We start from the raw sequence: 11,704 nt of genomic DNA, 5'->3' as shown, positions 1-11,704 counted from the left end.
TAAACAAGTGGATTCAGGGATCAAGTGTAGCAGGAGCTGGGCCTGGCTTAAACTGGATGCCACTATAGAGGTGAAAGGAACACCACACACTTTCCCTCTTTCTCACTTGTTCTGGCACATTGTAGAACAGATGTCCACAGGCAGAAAGTGTACAATGTAATAATGTTCAGTGTAGCCCAAAGATATTGTTTTTGTTGTGTTGAATTTGACAGTAACACTTGTGTGTGAGTGAGGGGGATAATACATTTTTCTTTTACTCAGTGAATGTTATTTTTGCACACATATAGCCTTGTGCCCTTGATCGATGTCTATAGTGGCCACTATAATAGAGCAAAAATAGAATGCCTGTTTATTTCATTATATTTCTACTTTAAAATGTTTTTTTCCCCCCAAGTGCAATATTAGTGTATTGTTTTTTTCTCAAGACTTGAGGGTCATTTGCAGTAAAGTCTAGGCAACAAATAACATTGGATAGCTTTCTTTACATTTTTTAGCTGTGAGTTAGATTCACATTAACCACTTTTTATTTTACACACACTGATCATATAGATCATATTCTTTGTTGTTTAATTAGTTAAGACCTCCATTTCCCCCTGCATGTTTCAGTGAAACAAAAAGTGTTCACATTTTGGGCCCTCAGCAGTTTGCATCCCTGGTAGTTAGCTCTTACGATTCAGTGTCGGTTCATAACATTATACTATATTACATACATACATACCGTAAAATGATAAATCATGTAATTATTATTATCAAGCTAACCAAAAGCATTTAGCTACGAACGCCTGTTTTCGCCATTTTAAGTTGAATTCATCAAACTTTCTTTCATGCCAACTCATAAGCAGGCCATGTCCTATTTGTTTCATAGTCAATATATTTTTTATTTATTTTACCTTTTATTTAACTAAGTCAGTAAGTCAGTTAAGAACAAATTCTTATTTTCAATGACGGCCTAGGAACAGTGGGTTAACTGCCTGTTCAGGGGCAGAACAACAGACCTTGTCAGCTCGGGGGTTTGAACTTGCAAAACTTCCGGTTACTAATCCAACGCTCTAACCACTAGGCTACCCTGCCGTCACCTGTATGTACATACAGTACTGTACAAAAGTGTTAGGCACATGTACAATTCTGTGAAACACATCAGTTTCTAAATGTAAAAAGAAAAATACTGTGAAGGAACATTTTCTTATTTCACCTTCTCTTATATCCAGAGAGGCAGGTGAAATATTTGCAGTGAGCCTTGCACAAGGTGGACCGTCTCCATGATTTATGCAGGAGTGGTGTTACCACTATCTGTTGACCGGGACCCTGAAGGACCTAACAAAGGGTAGTGTACATGACACAGAGTTGTCCCCATTAATCAAAACGGTGTGTTGATGAAATTGAAAGCATATTCTTCTCATTAATCTTTCAGCAATAAAATGTGCATTCAGATCAAAGATGCCTTTGACCTGGCACCCTACACTGAAGGAATCCTCAACTGTGGCTACACAGGCCCCATCAACTTGGATCACAAGGAGAGCATAATAAGGTATGTGAAATGTTTTCTTATGTAACAAAGCACCCATTAGCCTTCATGGGTTGATACATTTGATCTGAGTTGAAATTACGTTTTAAATTCCATTCTTACATTGCAACAACCCACAATTTGTGTCAACTGATTTCATTGAATATGTTTCAAACTAATTCGTTTTTAGAGTACATTATCATGACCATTCATACAAGAGCACCAAGGTTTCTGCAGTAAGATATGCTAATCTCAATGAATGTCCATGTCTCTATCCGTTTCCTTTTGTAAAGAGACATTTTGCTACATGCAACCACAAAACGTACGGCGATGCTTCAGCAGCTGCATGAAGGCCTTGAAGTCTACATCCTAATTGAGGTCCTGCAGAAGAAACCGAAGGAATGTCTCAATCTCTTTGTGATGACATGGTAATTAACAAATTGGGCTTTTTAATATTCTGATTGTTATTTATGGGGTCCTGGTTTTGGTCAGGTGACCTGTGTATCAGAAATATAGTGAAAGTAATGTACGTCTTGGAATTCAATGTCTAGGTTGATGCACACTACATAATCTCAAACCTGGCCCCAGAGATGAGTGAAAGTGGTTCTCTAAAACAAAAGGAGATAGAAATCTTGGATTTCTCTCAAGATTTCCTCCAAGAACTTGATGGTATGTATTATTTGCATGTTTGTACTCATCCTTACTCTCTGATTTTGTTACTGTAGTATGTCATGTTTTTCTCTTGAAACTCAAATGAGCTGCACCATAGTAATGATGTCAATGTAACACTTCAAACTGTTATTTTGTTTTCAGTTTATATTGCACTGACCCCTTATACATTTGCCCCCCCCCCCCCCCCCCATATAAATACAGTGGGACAAAAAAGTATTTAGTCAGCCACCAATTGTGCAAGTTCTCCCACTTAAAAAGGAGGAATGGAGGTAACGAGTAGAGGACAGAGGAGCCTATTAAAGAAGACGTTACAGGTCTGTGAGAGCCAGAAATCTTGCTTGTTTGTAGGTGACCAAATACTTATTTTCCACCATAATTAGCAAATAAATTCATTAAAAATCCTACAATGTGATTTTCAGGATTTTTTTTCTAATTTTGTCTGTCATAGTTGAAGTGTACCTATGATGATAAATTACAGGCCTCTCATCTTTTTAAGTGGGAGAACTTGCACAATTGGTGGCTGACTAAATACTTTTTTGCCCCACTGTATGCTAAACCAGATGGGAAAGTGAGTCTGCCTGTGGCTGAAAACAGTGGAGAGGAAGAAGACAGGGGAGGGGAAGAAGACAGGGGAGGGGAAGAAGACAGTGGAGAGGAAGAAGACAGTGGAGAGGAAGAAGACAGTGGAGAGGAAGAAGACAGTGGAGAGGAAGAAGACAGTGGAGGGGAAGAAGACAGTGGAGGGGAAGAAGACAGTGGAGAGGAAGAAGACAGTGGAGGGGAAGAAGACAGTGGAGAGGGAGAAGACAGTGGAGGGGAAGAAGACAGTGGAGAGGAAGAAGACAGTGGAGGGGAAGAAGACAGTGGAGAGGAAGAAGACAGTGGAGGGGAAGAAGACAGTGGAGGGGAAGAAGACAGTGGAGGGGAAGAAGACAGTGGAGGGGAAGAAGACAGTGGAGGGGAAGAAGACAGTGGAGGGGAAGAAGACAGTGGAGGGGAAGAAGACAGTGGAGAGGAAGAAGACATTGGAGGGGAAGAAGACAGTGGAGAGGGAGAGGAAGAAGACAGTGGAGGGGAAGAAGACAGTGGAGAGGGAGAAGACAGTGGAGGGGAAGAAGACAGTGGAGGGGAAGAAGACAGTGGAGGGGAAGAAGACAGTGGAGAGGAAGAAGACAGTGGAGGGGAAGAAGACAGTGGAGAACCACTTTCTGTTCCCAGTGTAATGCAGTGGCTGACAGGGCAGCCACACACACCTGCTTGTCTCAGAGAGAGAAAAGTTAAAGATGGTGGTCATTTTTGACCACTCATGTCTAGAACGCATGCCTAACCACACTGTTTGTTACCCTGTTGTTAGTGCATACACCAAAACGATAACATTTCCCACAGCCCATCTGAGAGATTACGATGCATTTAATTCAAACATTGAAACAGCAATCAAATACAGTGCAAGGTTTGATAGAGTTTAGCTGAAAGACTACTCAATTTAACTGACTGATAAACCACATACAGTACATTATGTTCCTGTGTAAAGAAGCAGTCAAATCTTTCTTGCTTTATTTTGGGGTTAATGCTCAAATGTACGCCCTTGACAACTGTGATTTAGAAACTGTTTTTTATTAACCTCTTACTGCTCAGAGCATTCATAGAAGGATGGTAGACTGCAGCGATAGCTCAGAGGTCTAAACGCTGGATGGCTGGTCTATTGGAAATAGTCAGAGGGACTGATGTAGTATTTTGGCTTTTGTAAAGTTTTTTGCATTATGTTTTAATACACTGGTCTTAGACTATACCTTCAAACCCCAAAACCTTAGGTGGCTCCATTGCTAGTAAAGAGTGTTACACTGGATCAACAAAATGTGTTTTTGCATCATCGTAGTCCACGGGAATTATGTAAATGAAATGACATACAATTTACTAATTTTCTGGTCCTTGCCAACATACAGTGTTCCAGATGTACTGTAACTACTTTAGGGTTTCATCGGTTCGCTCCCCTTTAATATGTGATTCCTTCTGTTTTTATTCTTGATTTTGTTTAACAAGAGCCTGAAGCTGTTCTATACACAGTAGACCGATGGGGGCCAAAAACTCAATTTTAGTATAGTGTACACCAAGTGGTATAGAATACAAGTATATACACTTTATCCAAACGCAATGTAATAAGACCAATTTATCTCCAGGCTTAAAGCTAGCATTATTCACAAGCAAAGGTGCTTGGTCTGACTTTGTTATTCATTTGTAGTACTGTATCCTGTAACCAAACGAGTCACTGCTTATTCAGTGGTCTCCAACCTCACCTCTGGAGCTCAGAAATGATGAAGATAACACTGAGAGACAGTGCCACTCTGTTAGACAGGAATTTGGTGCTGAAGTACAATAATACTTCACAAGTCCTTTTGATTACCCAAGGTTCATTTGTATGCAGCGAGAGATGGAAGGTTTTATTAAAATGTAAATTAAAGGGTTTTTTCAGTTGCTCATTTTTATATTTTGACATGACAAAGTTCTGTATTTGTGGATCTACTGTATTGGTGTTTACATAATGTACTTACCACCGTTCGCTGAGCTCCATGTCACTGCCTGCTTTTGATTTTCATGTGAAGACACTGGATGTCATGTACACTGTAAAGGTGACAGCTCCATAAATGCTACGGGGAGGGAAAGTCACCTCAGGAGCCACATGACAGCTTTGGATTCTTGGACTCCTCTGTTTTATAGGTCACTGCATTATTAGAACCTTGGAAACTGTTTGCTGTATGTCCAATGGTCGTGCTGTGAACATGTTACAATTATTCACATGTGATTGTTTTTGACACTGGTATACTACTACATAATGTTGATTGTTACATGGTATTTATCAGTTTTATATGTTCAAATGTTGAGTTTGTTTTTAGAGGGAAGTGTCGATTAACAAAGCTGCGTTGTGGAAAATAAATACCATTGGTTTACAATAAGTTTAATTGTTAAAAAAATGAAAATAAATTATTTTTCATAATAGCTCTTTTCAACGAATGAAACGGTTTGTTTACATCATACCAGTTAAGAGGTGCTGTTTTCTTTTCTAGCAAAAACATACACATTTTTGCCATTGTCAAGAGTGGCACTGGGGCTAAAACAATATCCTACATAGTGTGGGAGGACTGTACCTAAAAAGGCTGGAGACTCATAACTAATCGAAGAGCATGCATGTATATGTCCTGACCAAAAGATGAGTCAGTGGTAGGGTTCACTTGACGTTGCAGCACAGCAAGATTCTCAGTAGACGGGGCATGGGATGTCTGGAACAATGACCCCATTGTCAGTGTTTCCAGATTATCCTCCTGATAAAGCAGGTCCTCCACCTGAATCTGAAATTCTCAAAATAAACAAATCTGTATTTGTGACGATAAATGTAAAGGAACCTAATCTCTGTGGTTGTGTAGGATCTCTGTGTTAGGCTAACAACCAAATAAATAGAATGAATATAATGGGCTTGGAACCTCTAACCCTGGCAATTCATTCTATTCTATGTAACAACCACTCTATGACATCATCAGCCATGGAGATAGAACGTGTGTCATCTCTATGATGGCATCTCTATGATGTCAATTTACCAACATTACGACCAGGAATACGACTTTCCCGAAGTGGATCCTTTGTTCGTACCTCCACCCTGGTCATAGGATCTAATCCCAGAGGCCGATCCAAAACAACATGGTCGCCGCAGGAGAGGCAGACAGAGCGGCCTACAGGTCAGACTTAGAAGGCGAGCACACCATCCACCACTTCTGAGCATATTACTCGCCAATGTCCAATCTCTAGACAACAAGATGGACAAAATTAGGGTATGAGTTGCCTTCCAGAGAGACATCAGAGATTGTAACATCTCTCTGGTAAGAAGAAGGGCGGGGGTGTATGCCTTATGATTAACGACTCATAACAACATACAGGAACTCAAGTCCTTTTGTTCACCTGACCTAGAATTCCTTACAATGAAATGCCGACCGCATTATCTCCCAAGAGAATTGTCTTCGATTATGGTCACAGCCGTGTATATCCCCGCCAAGCAGATACCTCGACGGCCCTGAAAGAACTTCACTGGACTCTGTGTAAACTGGAAACCATATATCCTGAGGCTGAATTTATTGTAGCTGGGGATTTTAACAAAACTAATCTGAGAACAAGGTGTCCTAATTTCTATCAGCATATCGAATGCGCTACACAAGCTGGTAGCATTCTGGACCATTGCTACTCTAAATTCTGCGATGCATACAAAGCCCTCCCCCGCCCCCCCTTCGGCAAATCTGACCATGACTCCATTTTGTTGCTCCCATCCTATAGGCAGCAACTAAAACAGGAAGCGCTCATGCTCAGGATTATCCAATGCTGGTCTGACCAATCAGATTCCATGCCTCAAGATTGCTTCGATCACGCGGACTGGGATATGTTCCGGGGCAGCCTCAGACAATAACATTGGCGTATACGCTGACTCGGTCAGCGAGTTTATTTGCAAGTGCATTGGAGCCGTTGTACCCACTGTGTCTATTAAAACCTTCCCTAACCAGAAATCGTGGATTGATGGCAGCATTCACGCAACACTGAAAGCGCGAACCACCGCTTTTAATCATGGAAAGGCGACGAAACATGACCGAATACAAACAGTGTAGTTATTCCCTCTGCAAGGCAATCAAACAAGCAAAGCGTCAGTTTAGAGACAAAGTAGAGTTGCAATTCAACGGCTCAAACACGAGACGTATGTAGCAGGGTCTACAGACAATCACGGATTACAATACAACCCTGTCGCGGACATCGACGTTGTCACGTTCTGACCTTTATTTCCTTTGTTTTGTATTTATTTAGTATGGTCAGGGCGTGAGTTGGGTGGGCAGTCTATGTTTGTTTTTCTAGGTTTGGGGTATTTCTATGTTTCGGCCTAGTATGGTTCTCAATCAGCGGCAGGTGTCAGTAGTTGTCTCTGATTGAGAATCATACTTAGGTAGCCTGGGTTTCACTGTGTGTTTGTGGGTGATTGTTCCTGTCTCTGTGTTTTGCACCAGATAGGGCTGTTTTTGGTTTTCCACATTTATTGTTTTGTAGTGTTCGTGTTTATAGTTTTTTCATTAAACATGAATCAATATAACCACGCTGCGTTTTGGTCCGCCTCTACTTCACCACAAGAGAACCGTTACAGACGTCTTGCTCCCTTTGGGGACAATACAGTACCACTGACACGGCCCGCTACCAAAGCCTGTGGGCTCTCTTTCTCCATGGCCAACGTGAGTAAAACATTTAAACGCGTTAACCCTCGCAAAGCTGCTGGCCCAGATGGCATCCCGAGCCGCGTCCTCAGAGCATGCGCAGACCAGCTGGCTGGTGTGTTTACGGACAAATTCAATCTATCCATGTCCCAGCCTGCTGTCCCCACATGCTTCAAGATGACTACCTTTGTTCCTGTTCCCAAGAAAGCTAAGGTACTGAACTAAATGACTTTCACCCAATTGCACTCACTTCTGTCATCATGAAGTGCTTTGAGAGACTAGTCAAGGATCATCATATCACCTCCTCCCTACCTGATACCCTAGACCCACAACAATTTGCTTACCGCCCCAATAGGTCCACAGACGGTGCAATCGCCATCACACTGCACACTGCCCTATCCCATCTGGACAAGAAGAATACATATGTAAGAATACTGTTTATTGACTACAGCTCAGCATTTAACATCATAGTACCCTCCAAACTCGTCATTAAGCTTGAGACCCTGGGTCTCGACCCTGGGTCTCGACCCAACTCTGTGCAACTGGATCCTGGACTTTCTGACGGGCCGCCCCCAGATGGTGAAGGTAGGAAACAACATCTCCACCCTGCTGATCCTCAACACTGGGGCCCTGCAAGGGTGCGGTCTCAGCCCTCTCCTGTACTCCCTGTTCCCCCATGACTGCGTGGCCATGCACAACTCCAACTCAACCATCAAGTTTGCAGACGACGCTACAGTGGTAGGCTTGATTACCAACAACAATGAGACAGCCTACAGGGAGGAGGTGAGGGCCCTCGGAGTGTGGTGTCAGGAAAATAACCTCTCACTCAAGGTCAACAAAACAAAGGAGGTGATTGTGGACTTCAGGAAACAGCAGAGGGAGCACCCCCCCATCCACATCGACAGAATAGAAGTGGAGAAGGTGGAAAATGTTAAGTTCCTCAGCGTACACATCACGGACAAACTGAAATGGTCCACCCACACAGACAGCGTGGTGAAGAAGGCGCAACATCGCCTCTTCAACCTCAGGAGGCTGAAGAAATTTGGCTTGTCACCTAAAACACTCACAAACTTTTACAGATGCATAATCAAGAGCATCCTGTCGGGCTGTATCACCGCCTGGTACCGCAACTGCATCGCCCTCATCCGCAAGGCTCTCCAGAGGGTAGTGCTGTCTGCACAACACATCGCCGGAGGCAAACCACCTGCCCTCCAGGACCCCTCCACCACCCGATGTCACAGGAAGGCCAAAAAGATAATCAAGGACAACAACCACCTGAGCCACTGCCTGTTCACCCCCCTATCATCTAGAAGGCGAGGTTAGTACAGGTGCAGCGAAGCTGGGACCGAGAAACTGAAAAACAGCTTCTATCTCACGGCCATCAGACTGTTAAACAGCCATCACTAACATAGTGAGGCTGCTGTCAACATACAGACTCAAATCTCTGGCCACTTTAATAATGTTTACATATCCTACATTACTCATCTCATATGTATGTACTGTATTCAATAAGAACTACTGCATCTTGCCTATGCCGCACGGCCATCGCTCATCCATATATTTATATGTACATACAGTGCCTTGCAAAAGTATTCAACCCCCTTGGTGTTTTTCCAATGTTGTTGCATTACAACCTGTAATTTAAATGTTATGGACATACACAAAATATTCCAAATTGGTGAAGTGAAATGAAAAAAATATCTTGCTTCAAAAAATAAAATTAAAAACTGAAAAGTGGTGCGTGTCTATGTATTCACCCCATTTGCTATGAAGCCCCTAAATAAGGGGCCATCCATATGTATTCACCCCCTTTGCTATGAAGCCCCTAAATAAGATCTGGTGTAACCAAATACCCTCAGAAGTCACATAATTAGTTAAATAAAGTCCACCTGTGTGCAATCTAAGTGTCACATGATTTCAGTACATATGCACCTGTTCTGAAAGGCCCCAGAGTCTGCAACACCACTAAGCAAGCGGCACCATGAAGACCAAGGAGCTCTCCAAACAGGTCAGGGACAAAGTTCTGAAGAAGTACAGATCAGGGTTGAGTTATAAAAAAATATCCAAAACTTTGAATATCTCACAGAGCACCATTAAATCCATTATTAAAAAATGGAAAGAATTTGGTACCACAACAAACCTGCCAAGAAAGGGCTGCCACCAAAACTCACCAACCAGGCAAGGAGGGCATTAATCAAAGAGGCAACAAAGAGACCAAAGAGAACCCTGAAGGAGCTGCAAAGCTCCACAGCGGAGATTGGAGTATCTGTCCATAGGACCACTTTAAGCCGTACACTCCACAGAGCTGGGCTTTACGGAAGAGTGGTCAGAGGAAAGCCATTGCTTTTACCACAGCAGTGCTATAATGTTAATAGTGTCATCTATCCCTCTATATCTTACCCTAACTACCATATAAAAGTACTGTAACTATAACAGTGTCATCTATCCCTCTATCCCTGACACTAACTACAGTATAAAAGTGATCTAACTATAGCAGTGCCATCTATCCCTGACACTAACTACAGTATAAAAGTGATCTAACTATAATAGTGTCATCTATCCCTGACACTAACTACAGTATAAAAGTGATCTAACTATAGCAGTGTCATCTATCCCTGACACTAACTACAGTATAAAAGTGATCTAACTATAGCAGTGCCATCTATCCCTCTATCCCTGACCCTAACTACAGTATAAAAGTGATCTAACTATAATAGTGTCATCTATCCCTGACACTAACTACAGTATAAAAGTGATCTAACTATAATAGTGTCATCTATCCCTGACACTAACTACAGTATAAAAGTGATCTAACTATAGCAGTGTCATCTATCCCTGACACTAACTACAGTATAAAAGTGTTCTAACTATAACAGCGTCATCTGTCCATCTGCCTTTGAACCATAAAGGTGGACCAACATTTAAACTTAAACAATATTAAAAAGAAACAAAAATTAAAGTAAAACCATGAAGCTTCAGTTTACAAGACTCTTCAAACTAAAACTGACATCAGATCAAACAGAGCACAACACACATCTATTATTAAATATAAAACCCGTCACACTAAAATAAAACCAATGAAAAGCCACATTGGTATAGAAATCAAATTGTTCAAATGAGGAGCTGAAGTAACCTTGGTCACCTCACAACTTTTCTGTGTGTTTCTTGGTATTAAAGGTGGAGTTGATAGTGTGTCTATCAGAGGAGGTCAGGAATCAGAGGGAGGTGGAGAAGGAGGTGCAGGAGAAGAGCCAGGAGATAGATTGGATTGAAGTGGAGCTCCACAGGCTGAGAGATGCCAGCCCTGGGAGGGGTCCTGAACATGGAGGGTTCCCAGCCCTGTTGGACAGAGAAACAACTCAATCTGAGACAGATTGAATATGGAATTTATATGTTTAAATTAATGATTAGAATATTCCACCCTGAAAACATGTAATATGTCTTTATAGTATCTTAAACACAGACTGTCAGAGCAAAATTCGGTGCCGACCTGACTAGAGATTTGGGAGAGGACAGGGAGTACTTCTCAAGGGTTCAAGGTCTCCCTAATCTTTGTCGGCTGGGTAGTGAGACAGTATGTGCCTAGGATACATACTGTTTGTGTGTGGAAGTATGTGCGCAGCTATAAAATGGATGTTTTTGTATTCTTGACTTTAGAACCTCCTCTGAATAAACTGTACTAGCCTTTTGCATAAGCTGAGTCTTTGACTAATTATTATTATACCCATGGTCTTACAAACCTTGGGGATTAGTCAAAGCTATTGATTGTTAGTAATTAGTAATTATCATTGGGATTGAAAATTCTCTTGACAGAGACACCAAGCCATACAGAATGAGGTTAACCCTTAGTAAACTCGTCAGAGTTAGGAATTAATTATTTGTTAACATTTGAATTATATAGGCTGCATGTAATGTTATCGTCTGGTATTAGACCTAAAACTGATCTAATCTTGCATGGGGTCCTTGTCTGAGTCTTGGAACATGGCCACGAACACAGCTCTTCAGATATATAGAGAATGCTGTGAACAGTTATGAGGACGACAACAGAGTGTCACTTACTGAACAGATGAGAGAAGTGGAGAAAACCAACCAACCACTGAAGAGGGAGTTAGAGGAGGCCAGGAAAAATCATGCGATTTGTGTACGCATGGAGATACAGTATCAAACACAGCTTTAGAGTTTAAACTGGGGGAGGATGAGCCCCCAATCCTAAATCAACCCTTAGCTCTCACCCCCTGAGATCTGAAAGGTTTGAAAAGGTGTGAGCAATCCTGTCAATAAAAGATGACACTTA

The 11,704-nt window shown here is 41.9% G+C and overlaps 1 protein-coding gene and 1 long non-coding RNA gene across 2 annotated transcripts; both read left to right on the top strand.

Moving 5' to 3' along the window:
* The first annotated feature begins 1,205 nt into the window (after positions 1-1,205).
* LOC139416913 (uncharacterized) lies at positions 1,206-2,189 on the top strand. The gene is made up of 4 exons (XR_011635139.1): positions 1,206-1,324; positions 1,431-1,528; positions 1,798-1,932; positions 2,056-2,189. It is a non-coding gene; the product is annotated as an uncharacterized lncRNA (long non-coding RNA).
* Positions 2,190-2,439: 250 nt separating this feature from the next.
* On the top strand, positions 2,440-3,399 carry LOC139417615 (110 kDa antigen-like). The gene is made up of 2 exons (XM_071166825.1): positions 2,440-2,494; positions 2,771-3,399. Exons 1-2 carry the CDS (start codon positions 2,440-2,442, stop codon positions 3,397-3,399), a joined length of 684 nt encoding a protein of 227 aa, XP_071022926.1.
* Positions 3,400-11,704: the final 8,305 nt, after the last annotated feature.

Source organism: Oncorhynchus clarkii, chromosome 9 (assembly GCF_045791955.1).
Source record: "Oncorhynchus clarkii lewisi isolate Uvic-CL-2024 chromosome 9, UVic_Ocla_1.0, whole genome shotgun sequence".
Lineage (NCBI taxonomy): Eukaryota > Metazoa > Chordata > Actinopteri > Salmoniformes > Salmonidae > Oncorhynchus > Oncorhynchus clarkii.
Note: the sequence above shows the minus strand (reverse complement) of the source record. Positions and strands in the feature narration are given on the sequence as shown.

Excerpts from the sequence above, each read along its gene's own strand:
- LOC139417615 (XM_071166825.1), top strand. The coding sequence starts at position 2,440 with ATGGAGGTAACGAGTAGAGGACAGAGGAGCCTATTAAAGAAGACGTTA. Across the intron at positions 2,495-2,770 it reads AAAGAAGACGTTACAGGTCT|TGGAGAGGAAGAAGACAGGG; the intron begins GTGAGAGCCAGA and ends GGCTGAAAACAG.